Genomic DNA, 17,158 nt, shown 5'->3' with positions numbered 1-17,158 from the left:
GGTAGGGAAAGGGAGGAGCAAAGTCACAGCAAGAACAGTGGAGACCACTCAAGTCAAGTTGACCGCCTTCACCACTGTGCCTCTGGGTGCCCAGTCTGGCACTACGGCGTCTTCTGGAGTCTATCCAAACTTCTCTTCTGGAGCAGAGAGTATTCCAGAGTTTTTTCTGAATAAGATGACGCAGCCTGCTGAGATTCCAGCCGGGGTGCTTTTGGGAGAAGAAGCTTGTCCCGGCTCCACCCAGCTCATAGGTTTCTGCAGGCCCGTCATGGATATGAGGAAGTATTCTGTTACTGAGTAGAATTTCCTTGTTGCTGGTCATTTTCCTAAGGGGGCTCGAGGCCTTACAGTACATTTTCCTTCTTACTTCCCGTCAAGTGATACAGAACATTTTGAACTAATACTTAGAATAACTGTTCTGGTTTACACAGACAGCCTTTCTGCTGGTCTTTTTTACTGGAGCCTCCACTGCATTTTTCTTCCTCCTCCCCATTCAGTAGTCTTTGCTTTGCTCTGTAGATCCTGGAATTCAAATTCTCTCACAGGCTGGGAAGTGCAGTATCACATTCTCCATTAAGATAGCTACAATTTATATTTCCATCTTCTCATATATCCTTTAATTTACCAAAATGTAACTCCTTTTCTGGAGTCAGCAAAATGACTTCATTTCAGTGGCCTGCTAGTTGTGAAATTGTTGCTTAGCTAGATTAAAAAACAAGCAAGCACAGAGGGGAAATATTGGTTTTTAGTTAATGTATACAGCCTATGGGATATTTTGTTATTAAAGACGAAATTTACTGAGAACTCAAGCAAAGAGTGGACATGTTGAGTTGGCACTGATTGGAGGAGTGTGAATATTTTTTATATAGGCTTCAGAAAGCCCAAGGCTGACCTGTTTTTATTATTTTTATTGGCTCCCTTGATGACAGACAAACTGGTCTAACCTGGGGCCAACAGAACCAGCAGGAAATTTAGGTCACGGATAGTTGCATTTTAAAAACTCTGGTTTTTTAGATGCTGCTCAATCATAATTGATTGATGATAACATGGCAGAGAGGGCTCTTAAATCACAAAAGGTGGCCAGATAAAGACAAATGGCTGGAGATTTCACTGGATGCCTGGTCCCCAGCTCCCTGTGGTGTTCTGTTCTGCTCTCTGAAGGAGCTGCTTGTCCCTCCTTTCATGCAACTTACGGCCCAGCTGGCCTGTGTACAGAAAAGGGCCTCTTAAACTTGGCAGTTCTGTTTGAAGTAACATCATTTCTCAAGAGATGGGGGGAAAAAATTACAAAAAAAGTTTCTATCCCCCCTAAAACATATGTGTGTTTTAAAATGAATAGCCTTTAAAAGTTGTTCTTTCCAGCCTCTCTGAAATGAAGGCCCTAACCTTTACTGGTAGCCGAAGTTAAGTGTAGTCAAATGAGATAATTTGATAACTCCTATAAGCTTCTTATATGGTCCTGCTCTGGCTTTGGGTAAATGCTAATTTGTAATAAGAACTCTAAGTAGATAGCTCTGTTCTTCCCAGGATGCAGGAAATGTGGCCTGGTATAATGGCATTTTAAAGAGTTTTTATTGAAGTAAAATATAATATTGTAGGAAAGTACAACTCAATGAATTTTTACTAACTGAAAACATCTGTGTAATCAGCACCTAGGTCAAGAAATAAAATATGAGCAGCAACTCTGGAAGTCCTGCTTTTTCTTCCTCCCTGAATTCTAAAAACAGATAGTTTTCCCTGGCTTTTATATTTTACATAAATAGGATCGTATAATATGTTCTTTGTTACAGATTCTTTCATTCAACGTTTTATTTGTGAGATTCATCTGTATTGTTGTTTTATGAAACTGGAGGTCATTCTCATTGCTGTGTACTATTTCATTGTGTGGCTCTCGCACAGGTTTTCTCTCCTGAGCATTTTCAGTAGGAGAGAAAGTTTGTAGAGTCTGTCTGCACCTTCCCTGAGGCGTTCACCATTTTCCATACCCAAGAATCCTGTGCTCTGCAGACGTAGAGTGCCAGTAAGTTCCAAGGGCCCCTTAGAGGGATAAATTCTAGGAAATGCTTTCATACTTTGAGATCAGCCTCTCATTGCTCCTTTGCTGCTGCTGCTGCTGCTAAGTCGCTTCAGTTGTGTCCGACTCTGCGACCCCATAGACGGCAGCCCACCAGGCTCCCCCGTCCCTGGGATTCTCCAGGCAAGAACACTGGAGTGGGTTGCCATTGCCTTCTCCAATGCATGAAAGTGAAAAGTGAAAGTGAATTCGCTCAGTCGTGTCCGACTCTTAGCGACCCCATGGACTGTAGCACATCTGCTTATTTTATTAGGTCTTCTTGATACCTTCTTCCAACTTTCTTGTCTATGATAGTATTTTGCTCACTCCAGAATCCTTCCATTCATTTTTGTCTCTTTCTCCCAGTCCTAAGCTCAGACATCCCCCCTTTCTGAAATATTTTTTTCTGTCCTGTGCTTACATATCACTCCAATTCTGCCTTCTCTGTTCTCTACTTTGAACCACATCCTCCTACTCTGAACTTCCATTCAAAAACCTTGCAATAATTCTAGATTCTTCTGTTTCTCTCATACTTGATATTCAATCCATTAGTAAACTATGCCAGCTTTAGCTTCAGAATATTTCCAAATGTAACTAATTCACATCACCTCCAATGTGTCTACCTCAGTCCAAGACACATTTCTTCTTACTGGGATTATTGAGATTGTTTCCTACCTGTCTCTCTGCTTCCCTTGCTCTTCTGAAGTCTGTTCTCTTCATCAGAGCCTGAGTAATAACCTTTTTAAAACATTTTTTTACGTTTTTATTCTATATGGAGGTATAACCGATTAACAAACAACATTGTGATAGTTTCAGGTGAACAGTGAGGGGACTCAACCATGCATATACATGTATCCATTCTCCCCTAAACTCCCCTCCCATCCACGCTGCCACTTAACATGGAGCAGAGTTCCATGTGCTATACAGTAGGTTCTTGTTGGTTATCCATTTTAAATATAACAGTGTATATGTGTCTACCCCAAACTCCCTAACTGTTCCTTCCCCCCATCCTTCCCCGTGGCAGCTGTAAGTTCATTCTCTAAGTCTGTGAGCCTGTTTCTGTTTTGTAAGTAAGTTCATTTGCATCATTTCTTTTTAGATTTCACACATAAAGGATGTCATATGATATTTCTCCTTCTCTGTCTGACTTACTTCGCTCAGAATGACAGTCTCTAGGTCCATCCGTGTTGCTACAAATGGCATTATTTCAGTCTTTTTAATGGCTGAGTCATACTCCTTTGTACATATGTACCACATCTTCCTCATCCATTTCTCTGTTGATGGACATTTAGGTGGCTTCCACGTCTTGGCAATTGTAAACGATAGTAATAGCCTTTTCTTTTTAATAGTTGATTTACAATATTGTATTAGTTTTGAGTGTACAGCAAAGTATAAATACATGAATCAATATACATACACGCACTCTTTTTAGATTCTTTTCCCATATAGGGCATTACAGAGTACTGACTAGAGTTCCCTGTGCTATACAGTAGGTCCTTAGTAGGTATCTATTTTATGCACAGTAGTGTTTACGTCAATCCCAATCTCTCAATTTATCCCTCGTCCTACCAAGCCTCATAAAACAGATCATACCATTCCTCTGTTTGAAAGTTCGTTTATCTCAGAAGAAAAGCAAAGGTTCTAACAATGGGCTATATGGTCCTGAATGATCTTTGCCCTTGTCCGTCTTGTGTCTTATCCTCTTCCCATTCTCTTGCTAAGGGAACTGAGCCTGCTTAAACAACTTCTACACCATTGATCTACCACTTCCTCCTGCTGCTTCTCCTCTGAAGCCCAGACCATGGTTCCAGTCTACCATCTTTAAATCAACTGCTCCTGGAGACCATTTCCACCCTCTTTGATGACTTCAGGATCTGATTCCTTTTTGTGCATATCTCTTCAGTGTGTCCCATCTTTTTTTTTTTTTTTTTTAAACATAGTTGTAGATATACATAGAAAAGTATGCTGTTTGTAAAGGACACACTGGGTTGACAGCTACACAGAACTGGAGGCCACTGCCGTGTGGCATTGGCTGACCTGAGCCTCAGCCAGCTGTCCCTTGGGCTTAGGGATGGAAGGTAAATATGGCATGGAAACACTCTGAATGAAAAATTCTTTCTTAACTTTGTCATTGTGACTACATATCCTTCCACCAGAGGTTTTTAACCTTGAGTGAGGTTCTGGGGCCAATCATCTACCTTACTGGGGGGCTCTAAAGAGCTGCAAGTCTGTAGATCTCCTCTGACATGCTGAGTTGGTCTACTGCTGCTCTTGCTTTGTGTGATTTATCTCACTTACTGGGTTCCCTTGGTGATTTGTCCCAGTCAGAATCCTGGCTTCAGAGTCTGTTTCAAGGGTCTGAAATCCCCTTCCCTGACAAACTCAGATTTTCCTCTGACCGGGAAGCTCTAGAGAGGAAATGTGTAGTGGATCAGTTCTCGGTTTTAGAGAAAGACAGCCTTAAGTGGATCCCAGCTGAACTATTCACCAGCTGATGTCCTTGACAAGTCATCTTTCTCAACCTTAATTTCTTCCTCTGAAATAACAATGCCCATTTATAGGGTAATCAGGAGGATTAAATTAAATAATCTATAATAATAATATTTTTGTAGATGTTTGTTTCTCTTTTTCAGATGTCAGCTACTTTGCTATAGAGATGAGTATACTTTTGATCCTTTATTCAAAGGACTGAGCTAGATGCTGGAGATGCCATTAGGAATAAGATGTGTTTCTTGCCATGAAGAATTTTTCAGTCTTAGAAGGGAACTAGACATGAATAATGGAGAAGGCAATGGCACCCCACTCCAGTACTCTTGCCTGGAAAATCCCATGGACGGAGGAGCCTGGAAGGCTGCAGTCCATGGGGTCACGGAGGGTCGGGCACGACTGAGTGACTTCATTTTCACTTTTCACTTTCAAGCACTGGAGAAGGAAATGGCAACCCACTCCAGTGTTCTTGCCTGGAGAATCCCAGGGGCGGGGGAGCCTGGTGGGCTACCATCTGTGGGGTCGCGCAGAGTCGGACACGACTGAAGTGACTTAGCAGCAGCAGACATGAATAAACAATTATGAAGTTCAAGGTGGTAAGAACCATAGTAGAGGAAAATAGAGGCTTGTCAGGGATTATAGAATAGGTAAACTTGCTGCTGCTGCTAAGTTACTTCAGTCGTATCCGATTCTGTGCAACCCCAGAGACGACAGCCCACCAGGCTCCCCCATCCCTGGGATTCTCCAGGCAAGAACACTGGAGTGGGTTGCCATTTCCTTCTCCAATGCATGAAACTGAAAAGTGAAAGTGAAGTCGCTGAGTCCTGTCCGACTCTTCACGACCCCATGGACTGCAGCCTACCAGGCTCCTCCGTCCATGGGATTTTCCAGGCAAGAGTACTGGAGTGGGGTGCCATTGCCTTCTCCATAGGTACACTTAACACAGGGAAAATCAGGGGAGATAATTGTGCAACCAGGTGGAAAATATGAGGAGGGGGCGGGGAATCCATCCTGGACAGCAATAGAAGCCTGTATAGAAGCACAGAGGCAAATGCAAGTAGTTTATCTAAACTACAATGTAGCCTGGAAGGAAAGGGTTCATGATGGATAAGGCTGAATGGTCAATTAGAGCCAAAGAGGCAAAAGAAATGTGTGTGTCATGTAAAAGCTTTATCTTGAAGACAATGGAAACCATGAAATATCTTGAAGGATATCAGATTTTTGGTTCAGAATGAGATGTCATGATTAGATCTGTTTATTAGTCCTTGCAGCCTAGGTGGTAGAGGAAGGAATAGAGGAGATGGATATATAAAATCATCAGGCCTTGGTGGCTGATTTGATGTGGCAGGGACAAGGAAAACCCAAGTAGACCGCAAGTTTCAGTCTTGTTCAACTGGAATAGTGATGGTACCACACAGTCAGTATGGGTATAGACTGTATAGACTGCAGAACAGAATCCAGGGTAAAAATCTTCATTTCCGTTTTAGACAAGTTGAATTAAATTTACTAATAGATATATGAGAAGTTCATTTGTTGGCTGTATAGATAGGGAGCAAAGGAAAGAAATTTGGCTGAAGATGTAGATTTATGAGTTATATAAGTATTCTGATTAAGGTGACATATCAAGGAAATTCACAAATACAGTGACTCAGACAAAATTGTTTATTTCACATATACCCTGCAGTCTAGAAATTGTTGAATAGTCCAGTCCAGATGCCACTCAAAATGTGGTCCACTGGCCAGCAGCATTATTATCACCTGACAATTCATTAGATGCGCAGAATCTTCAAGCCCTGTCCCCAAACCTAGTGAATTCGCATCTGCATTTAACAAAAGCCCCAGGTAAGCCACATCCACATAATTTTGAGAAGCTCTGGTTTAAGGGATCGATGGTATATGAGAAGGGGAAAAGAGCACACAAAATTACAAATTTTTTTTTTTAGATGTGACGTCTTTAAACCAGTAGATATTAATTTTCACTATAGTAGAAATTAAAACTGAGAAAAGTTTAAAATGTTTATTTATCAATTCCTTTAAAAATAATAACAAACCTGTTACAAGTTAACATAAATGACGTATTTTATGAAAAATAGCAGTATTTACAAACCAAAAAAAAGTGAAAATGGCATTGGTTTATATTTTTGCAAATCTCTTAAATGTCTCCCTGAAGAGAAAAACAGCTGGATTCTTATATTTGCCTCCTCATTCAATATGCTGCCATATGTTGTTTTGGTTGAAGCATTTGAAGAAAATCCAGCTTCATGCAGATACATAGTTGAAAAAGGCAGGAACATTTTGATTTCCTTTTCAGATGTTTGCAGATACTATGTTTTGATACCATACCTTGACACTGCAAGTAGTAATTTCTTAAAGGTATGCTGTAATACGGGATTGGAAATCATATCAATGAGCTTTCTGTACTCTTTTACGTTAGAACCCACTCATCTATCCTGCATTGTGGATCAATCTTTTGCCTATGCCTGATTTTCTTATATCATGCATGGGTCATTTGGAAAATACTGACTCACTGAGGTATGCAGATCTTTCCAAATGTTGACACATTTCATCATTCAATTCAAAGAAAAAAGTCACATTTTTAATGTCATACTAGATCTCATAAAAAAGGTCTTTAAGTACTTAGAATCTGACAGTGAGAGATACAAGTTTTCCAAAAAAAAAATATATATATATATATATATATTTTTTTTTTTTTTTAACTTAAAAGCCAGAATTTTATCATTGGCAATAAATATGTCAGTTGTTTTCCTGGAAGAAACAGGCTCAGTTTGTTCATTTTTGAGAAAAAGTTTGTCAAGTACCCAAATTTTAATTATAATTTCTCTATCTGAAATTTTTTTCAAGTAATGATGGTATTCATGAGAGAAACAGTTAATTTGGCTTACGATTCAAACACTTGCACAAATGGTTTTCCTCAGAATAGCCATGACATGAAAAGATGCTTGTTCCTTGGAAGAAAAGGTATGACAAACTTAGTGTATTAAAAAGCAGAAACATCTCTGTGCCAGCAAAGCCCTGTATAGTCAAAGCTATAGTTTTTCCAGCAGTCATGTATGGATGTGAGAGTTGGACCATAAAGAAGGCTGAATGCCATAGAGTTGATACTTTTGAAGTATGGTGCTAGATAGGACTCTTGAGAGTCCCTTGGACAGCCAGGAGATCAAACCAGTCAATCTTAAAGGAAATCAACCCTGAATATTCATTGGAAGGACTGATGCTAAAGGTGAAGTGCCAATACTTCAGCCACTTGATGCAAAGAGCCAACTCATTGGAAAAGACCCTGGTGTTGGGAAAGGTTGAAGGCAGGAGAAGGGGTTAATGATGGTTGGATGGCATCATCAACGCAGTGGACATGAGTTTGAGCAAACTCCAAGAGATAGTGAAGGACAGGGAAGTCTGGTGTGCTGTGGTCCGTGGGGTCGCAAAGAGTCAGACAGGACTGAGCGACTGAACAACAACAAAATAATGTAGGTTAATCTCCTCATCTCAAGGTCTATAACCTTAATCACATCTACGAAGTCCCTTTTGTCATATAACGTAACATGTATGGTTCTGGGGACAAGAGTGTGGGTCTCTTTGGGGAGGTGCATTATTTTGCCTACCACGCACTAGTGTGTATTAAATATTTGTTGAAGGGATGAACAAAGGATCCTAACCCATCACTCATTTCTCAGAGCTTTGCTCTGCCATGATATTAGGTGTTGATTGTTTAAGACTCAGTTGAGGTACCACCTCTTCAAAGATGTAGGTGTTCCTCGGCTCTATTTCCGGAGTGAATGAATCCCTCTGCTAAAGCAGCAGCAGCATGACTGTTTACTCCTGTCCTCACTCTCCTGTAAGCTCCTTGTGTCTTGCTTTGTTCCTTGCATGCCTAGAGTAGAGCACAGTGTAGGGCACATAACATGTATACAATAAATATTTGTTGATGAATGCACAAGGGCAGCAATTAGTTCTCCTTGTACACACCAAGTTACACTTTTGCGTTTTCCCTGGAGCATATAAAGCTTATCCCCTCCCCCCAAAAGCAGAGTGGCTTTAGTTATGGGGATTTAAGGCCTTGTGGCAAGTATTAATGCAAGAACGGCAAAGGCCATTAATACATATGGTATTTGGGGTCAGAAGGGCCTCACATACTCCCTCAGGCCCCACACTGGCAGCATCTCTTGAGCCTGCACCCACTAACTGAGCGGAAGTTGCAGGAATTGCAGACGAGTTCTCAGCAGAGCAGCAGTTTAGATGGCTTAGTCCCCCTGCGAGTCCTCAGACTCACGGCCGGAGGGGCAGGTGTGGAATCAGTGGTCTGCTCTGTAGCCATACCACACGTGGCCCGTTTGTACCTCACGCCTGCAGAGCTAGCCAGCAGAGACTGACTGACTTTGCAGAGGGACTTTAATTCAGCCCCCAGCTTGGCTTTTCTAAAGACAACATACATTTTACAGAGGACCTTTTGTATAGAGTTACTGGGGACTCATTCAAGAATAACAGAAGTCCCAGTCTGCAGAACTTAAAAAAAAGAAAAAATTTTTTTTTGGTCATTCCAGACACAGCTCCAGTCTTCCACCTCCCACCAGTAAGACCATTTATATAAAAATGAGTGAGAAATTTAATCCCTGGTACTTTATAAATAATCCATTTCCCCCCCTTTCTTTGTGGTTTACTCTGTATGTGCTTTTTTAATGGCAGCGTTTAATAATGTTTATATTGCCTTTAACCTTTGACTAATTTTGCAGTTAGGTTCCAAAATCTGGTTTCACATCCAGTGTGTGTAGGCTGCTGCTCCTTCCTTTGAGACTACTGGCTTCTTATTCCTGGAAGGTATTTCATTCCCTTCCCAAGCATCTTAATCACTTCTGCTGGGTAAAAAGGGTGTCCATGGGGTAGTAGGCAATAGTAGTAGTATTGGGACCTCTGTAGTCTGGTAGGCAGGCTAAGTCGCTTCAGTTGTGTCTGACTTTTTGCAACACTATGCACTGTATTCTGCCAGGCTCCTCTGTCCATGGGATTCTCCAGGCAGGAATACTGGAGTGGGTTGCCATGCTCTCCTCCAGGGGATCTTCCTCACACAGAGATTGAACCCGTGTCTCTTATGCCTCCTGCATTGGCAGGCAGGTTCTTTACCACCAGCACCACCTGGGAAGCCCTCTTCCTTATACAACGCTGAAATCAGTCTTCCTGGAATTTTCAGTCTGATAGAAAGAAGATCAGAATGTACCTGTCTTTGTCTCTTACTGTCCTTCCCTTCCCCTGTCTCCTCCCTCTCCCCTTCCTCTTCCCTTTCCAATAAATGTTTTCAGAATGGTTTTAGATTTATAGAAAAATTGCCAAGATAATATAGAGAATTTCTGTATACCCCTCACTTTACAGTATTGTGTATCCACAACCATTCATCAAAATTCAGAAACCAACATTGGTACATTACTCTTAATTATAAATTCCAGACTTGGTCTGATTTCACTAGTTTTTCTCTAATGTCCCTTTTCTGTTCCAGCATCCTATCCAGGACATCACATTACATTTAGTCATTATGTTTCCTTTGTTTCATGTAGTGTGTGATAGTTTTTTTTTTTGTTCTAATTTTTCATGCCTTGACAGTTTTGAGGGAGTACTGGTCAGGCATTTTGTAGAATGTCCCTCAGCATCTATCTGATGTTTTTGTCATGGGTTTATGGGTTTGGGAGAAGAATACTGCAAAAAATGAAGTGCTGTTCTTATCACATCATGTTAGGGACACATGATATCACTATGACATCACTGGTGACATTAACCTTGATCCTCTAAGATAAAGTCGCTCTTCCCTCCCTTTTCCATACATAATTTTTTAGAAGCAAGTCACTAAACATAGTGACTTAAGAGGTAGGGCAATTAAGTTCTACCTCTTGGAGGGGAAGTATCCTATATAGGTAAGTAATCTGGAATTATTTTGTTAAGGAAGGTTTGTGTCTTGTCCTGCATTTATTAATGCAGTCATTTATTCATATCAGTTTGGAGTGATGCATATTTACTTTATACTTTGGGTTATAATCCATTGCTACTTTAATTATTCTCTTGCTCAACTTGTTCCAGCTTTGGCCACTGGGAGGGCTTCCAGTTTTCTCTTGTGTCCTCTTCATGTGTCCCCATTTGTGTGTTTTCTGAGGATTTCCTTACTTTGTGGCACTATAAGATATTCCAGGTTCTCCCAGCCCCAGCCATTCCAAGGATCTCTGGTTCCTATTATTGGAGAGTGAAATTAGAAACTAAGATCTGACCACTGGGGTGCCCATTGCTGCTGGGGTGTCACTACTTCCAGATCTTCTCGGTAGACAAAGTGAAATACATGCGTGTATATCGGCCCATGTTACACATGTATGTGTACTATTTCTGCATCTACATTTCTTCCTATAGTAAAGATTTTCTATTTTGAGTATTTATATTTTGTTGTGTAGCAAACAATGAGAATATGATTCACTCTATTTTACCATCACTGGTAATTTTTTTAAAGGAGTAAGAAGAAAGTAGAAATGTAGATCTTAGCATAACTATGACTTAAGAACTCAGTCATCCTCCTTTATCATTTCAGAGATAAAGACTTCCTAAGAAGTTTCAGATCAGATCAGATCAGTCGCTCAGTCATGTCCGACTCTTTGCGACCCCATGAATCGCAGCACGCCAGGCCTCCCAGTCCATCACCAACTCCCGGAGTTCACTGAGACTCATGTCCATCGAGTCAGTGATGCCATCCAGCCATCTCATCCTCTGTCGTCCCCTTCCCCTCCTTCCCCCAATCCCTCCCAGCATCAGAGTCTTTTCCAATGAGTCAACTCTTCGCATGAGGTGGCCAAAGTACTGGAGTTTCAGCTTTAGCATCATTCCCTTCAAAGAAATCCCAGGGCTGATCTCCTTCAGAATGGACTGGTTGGATCTCCTTTAGGTCCAAAAAAGTTAAGAGACTAGTTAGTGGAATAGTCAGAAGTAGATTCTGGATATTTGAAATGAAATCTCTTTATTTCCACCATATCTAATGCCTCTGTAAGACTGATTAGTATTCTTAGCTTTGTTTTCAACTCAGTTATTAACTACTTGGAATGCATTAATAAACATTTTAGAGTTGGTGTGCACAAGCATGACCAGGCAATCCGAAGTCCACCACAGTATCACTGAGGAGGGATTGTGCTCTCCAGTGGCAGGTGTGTGTGTGTGTGTATTCAGTTGCTTAGTCATGTCCAACTCTTTGTGACCCCGTGGACTGTAGCCCACCAGGCTCCTCTGTCCATGGGATTTCCCAGGCAAGAATACTGGAGTGGGTTGCCATTTCCTCCTGCAGGGTATCTTCCCAACCCAGGGATCAGACCCACCTCTGCTGTGTCTCCTGCATTGCAGGCGGATTCTTTACCACTGAGCCACAGGGGCATATCTTAGATCAATGACTCGAAAATGATGCTATGATGGCTGGATGTTAGTGAGTGAATCTTTTCAAATCATTATGATGATTACCCTGCCCTATTTTACTTTTTATAACTATCTCCAAAAAAGTCTTTTTTTGCTCTGGGAAGAGAATCACAGGGCTCCTACAGGACAGATACTTGATGTGCACACCTGCTTTTTAGAAGTGAGTCATAAAGCGATAAAGGAATCTGCTTAATGACATCCAGGAGTTGGTGATAAGGTAAAAAGTAAGAAACGAGAACTGTAGCCCCCACAGCCCCTCTTTTAACACTCAGCTCCTTTCTTCTAAATTGCTTTTGACAACATGTAAAGCAAAGGACAAACTCTTGAAAGTTCCTCTCAAGAGATTCCCAAGGCTATAGGACAGCCCTAGGATGCCTTCAAACCTTTCAGCCATGTCCTTTGAGATGTGGCTATGTTTATACTTGGTAAACCACGTCTTGTTACCATGTAACAGTAAAAGCTCCATTCTGTTCTTTTCCAGTTGTGCTTTTATCCATTTCATTTTGGTTTTGGTACATTGTGAACATCCAGGATTTTTAGTGGAAATAAAAACAGCTGTTTCTCATGTACCAAAGAATTTAATTGTGAACTTTAACCTTGAGATAATATATCCAAATTTTCCCAGGTGTAGGAATGACTTGACTAGAAAAGCTCATTTTGGGTAGTCATTCCAATAACAACCAAATTCAGCTGCTTACTGTCAACTTCATTAAGAGATAGAGAGTTTCTATAGGTCTTTCTTTATTTCAATACTCCCTTCTTAACATGGCTTTTCCTCTTTAAAATAGTGCATATTTACCTACATAAACAAACACACCCTGAAGTCCCATCTTTCATTCCGGCTTTATTTTTCTCCATAGCTCTTACCAACATTCAATATGCTATATATTTTACTTCTTTAGCTTTTTGTCCGTTTTCCCCCACTAAAATGTAAACTCTGTGAGAACAGAGGATTTGTTTTGTTCGCTGCTATATTCCCCAGACCCAGAGTAGTACTTGGAACATAGTAGATGCTCAGGGAATGCTTCAAAATGAATCATGTGAAAGTTGCAAGTTCTGATTATTTAGCTCCTGATTTTAATATAAATGCAAATAGTTGAACTTTATTTTATAGGGTTATTTTACATTGTAAGTAAAATTAAATCACCATGTAAGTTGGGGATTTGTCTATTCACCAAAAACCTCAGAATTTGTACAAGCAGTGTGCATAGTGCCTTGGAAATTATGCAACTCGCTCAGTACTACGATGCTATCATCACTTGAAAGGAATTTTGAAATTCTCTGCTAAATATCACTCAGGAACTTGAAATATCTAAAAGCACAGTTTTTTTTTTTAAGTTTAAAGGTGAATCAATTCAGTTCAGTCACTCAGCCATGTCCAATTCTTTGTGACCCCATGGACTGCAGCATGCCAGGCCTCCCTGTCCATCATCATACCTTCAGACTAACCCCAAAATATCTTGAGGTGTCATTACCCACTTTGACCAGATTTAGCAGAAAATGACTTTTCATTGTTATTAAAAAAAAATCTATTCTGACTCATATTTGCCAACTTAAAGAATATTAAAAAGAATATGCTATAAAATCCAAAGTAATTCCTCTGAAGGAGTGTCAGCATTCATTTGTATACATAGGTGCTGGCATGTTTTTATTTTTAATCATATTACTTTACAGATATTTACATTTTCCAGTGTCTGAAGTACTTACACTTTTATTTTTAGAATACATGGGCTCTTATTTGTTTAAGAAATATGTAAGATAATACAAAAGGGTATGCAACTTGACCAGCCTTTTGATGAACTAGATCTTTCAAAAACATAGCTCTAACGCCAAATTTCCTGCAGTATTCTCTCCAGGACAAGAAACAAATAAAAAACCCATCTAGTCAGTGACCATCACAGACTTGTTTGCATGCTATCCTCGGACTCATGTAGTGCATAAATTACACCTTTGTACAGATTGACGTATGTCCTATTCCCCCCTTTTATTTCAGAACATTGGGGAATCGACAATGTCTGTTGTGTTAAATCAGCTGCTGCCCATGATTAAGCCTTTGAACCAGAGGACCAGTGATGACTACAGCCCCGAAGAGCTGCTGGTCCTCCTGCTATATATTTATTCTGTCGGTGGAGAGTTCTCAGTGGACAAAGACCTGGGTGAAGGTGAAGAAAAAGTGAAGAAAGCATTGGCTCAGGTCTTTTGTGAGGAGTCTGAATTGTCACCTTTGCTGAGGAAAATCACAGGTAAGTGTTTAACAAAAATAGAGGACGTATGCATCACTGATACAGAAAGCAGGTTTTAAAATAAAGGCATTTTGGAAAGAGGGTGAACTATCTTCATTGGAGTTGTTTAGGATTTCATGAGGCCTGATGAATTCTAGTCGGCTTTTAGGATTAGAAGTTTTTATTGCAGTAAATTTTTTTTCCAACTGTGGTAGTAAAATGGCCTTCTAGTTGCTTTTTTAGAATTCATAGTCTTAGAACCTAAGTCTTGTTAAAACAGCAAAATTCTCACAAGATGTAATATCTTTAAGAAAAAATAAAATATGGTACATCCTATTCAAAAGGTTTCTGATGACGTATTCTCTTTGAGATTGTCTTTGCAAACTTTAGAAAAAGCAAACCCGTTTCCCTAAGATACTATACAATGTTATAGGATGAAAATTGACATTTTCAAGAATAGTTTTATATTTTGACTTCCATTTTTCATTTTAAATCTGAGTTAATTGATAGTATCCAAAATAATACCCAAATATCCCAGTGAAGTAGGCTGTGCTGATTTGGGGAAAATATTTAATTAAAAGTCATAAAATCTAACCATTTTCATTTCTAATAAGAACTGTGATATAACTTATGAAAGCCCAACTTAAGGAGGTAATCAGTTGTATTGTTTCATATCAAATTCAATGTTATTTATATTTTGTGTAAAACTTATTGCCAGTAGTATGGATTGAGCCTAAGTCTGTTTGAGAGTGAGAAGTTATTAAAGCTTACATGTGAAACTTAAATACTTTATAAAAACAGACCAAGTTGCCATTCATTCTTGAGTATATGTGCGTGGGGGTGTGTTTAGACCTTTCCACTGGGGAAGGCTCAACTAGGTAGGTCACTAAGGTATCTCCCGACCTTTCCCCTGTCCCCTGTCTTGCCTCCCTGGCTGGGGAGCTTGCTCAGAAGTAAGCTGTGTTGCTGTCCACCTGGATGTCCTGTGCATATGTGCTTTCCTTTGTGCCCCACTGCTGGCCTTTCCTATGTCTGGTCCTGGAAAATGAAACCCTGATGAGATGGAAACTGAATGAGGTTCCCATAGAAGTGAAGCATTTCCTTGCTCAGTACAGAACCTGCTTGCCAACATAAAATCTACATAAGGAAAATGTGTGGGAGCTGTTCCCATTTCATTAAGGTACAGCGCTGTGTGGGATTCCATGTGTGTGTGTGGTTATAAATGAATATTGACTTAGAAAGGCTTCATACGGTTTGTATAAAGCTTAGAACAGTGATTTGATTCAAAGTCGATTTGAATGCTAGGAGAGTGTAATTTGATGTTATTCTTAACACACACAGTTCCAGAAACAGACAACAAGCATGGTATGTTTTAGTGAGGGTGTTTGGCTAGCTTTTCTGCAGCACTAGTGAGTTACTGTATTATTTTGGGAATTAAGGTCAAGCAGTCAGAGTGTTCATTTGATATTTGCTCAAGGTGTTTATTGACCCAGAATTTCATTCTTTATTAGTTTCTCTGTTTTTGATTGCTCAGGATATTGCATTTTCTTGCTTATAAATGTGATTTCATGATTAAAAACACTTCTGTACATTTGTATTTATATATCAGGAAAATTTGTAAGCTTAGCAGTTGAAGGTGAAAAAAAGAATCTATGAAAGTTTTAGTGCAGTTTTAAACTTTTGAGACATCTTTTTTTTTTAATTAATTTATTTTAATTGGAGGCTAATTACTTTACAATATTGTGGTGGTTCTTGCTATACATTGACATGAATCAGCCATGGGTGTACATGTGACATCTTGTTTTATAATACAAAGTATACATTCCTACCCAGATTAACTTTGGATGTGCAATTTAAATAGATGAATAAGATGTGCTGTTTAAACTTGATGTAAGTTAACTTGCCAGTGGAACATGCGTGCCTTGGTCAACTTCTGTGGACACAAAAAGGACTTGCTTTCTGAAGATAGACTTTTACTTGGCCAGTATAGATATGCCTCTTATTAAGTATGTTGAAATGGCACATGGCCTGAGGAGTCGGGTTTATGTTTACACTTAGCTGCTGAAGAGAATGTTTAACCTACATCTCAAGATAAGGAGTAATGGGATGGTGTTGAGGCAGGGGTGACTCAGTCTTGAATCAGTACAAGGCATGCCCAGTATGTACCGGAAGAACTGAATTGTCTTCCAAATGTGCTTAGCCTATCATGGAACTAGGTTAGTCTGGCCCACAGTGTTGCACTTAACATTATTCCAACTTTTAGTCTTGACTTACTTGTTACTGGGTGGCAGAAATTATTTTATGTCTTCTGCACATTTGTGGTTGATGAGATTTAGAAGTATTATTGAAAATAAGCATGTAATCAATATAAGAATTGTGCTTTTCATATAATGTTGTAATTTTACTAATCTTAACTATTGATAGAATCAAGAAAGCAATACTTTCTAAAGTAAAGTTCAATACTGGACTAAAGACGAATCATGTTATCATCACACAACTGCTAAGTGATAAAACCAGGACTTGAGCCCAGGTGTTCTGAGTCTGGAGCCCATGTCTTTAATCATGAGACCTAAAGCTGACACAAATTCATTTCCATAACCGTTGAATATTGTATTCTATAACTTATGCTTGCTTACATTTATTGCTTTATGCCATGCATGCTCATTTTCTGAACAGTGAATAATATTTGGTTGATATTGTAGATATTACTTGTGTTTTTGAATCTATCTGTAAAGATCCTTTCTCCAGGGGATCTTCCCAACCCAGGGATCAAACCCAGGTCTCCCACATTATAAGTGGAGTCTTTACCAGCTGAGCCACAAGGGAAGCCCACGAATACTGTAGTGGGTAGCCTATCCCTCCTCCAGCTTATCTTCCCGACCCAGGAATCGAACCAGGGCCTCCTGCATTGCAGGCGGTTTCTTTACCAACTGAGCTATCAGGGAAGCCC

General features: G+C 39.9%; 1 protein-coding gene across 1 annotated transcript in view; it reads left to right on the top strand.

The window, feature by feature from the left end:
- The window catches only part of SCFD2 (sec1 family domain containing 2), a 395,759-nt gene that overhangs the window by 143,186 nt on the left and 235,415 nt on the right, over window positions 1-17,158 (top strand). Inside the window, exon 5 of the mRNA XM_027544495.1 lies at window positions 13,980-14,229. Within this exon, the coding sequence (XP_027400296.1) occupies window positions 13,980-14,229 (250 nt within the window). The remainder of the gene's footprint in view (window positions 1-13,979; window positions 14,230-17,158) is intronic.

Source organism: Bos indicus x Bos taurus, chromosome 6, assembly GCF_003369695.1.
Source record: "Bos indicus x Bos taurus breed Angus x Brahman F1 hybrid chromosome 6, Bos_hybrid_MaternalHap_v2.0, whole genome shotgun sequence".
Taxonomy (NCBI): Eukaryota; Metazoa; Chordata; class Mammalia; order Artiodactyla; family Bovidae; genus Bos; species Bos indicus x Bos taurus.
This window is presented reverse-complemented; position numbering and strand designations above follow the sequence as displayed.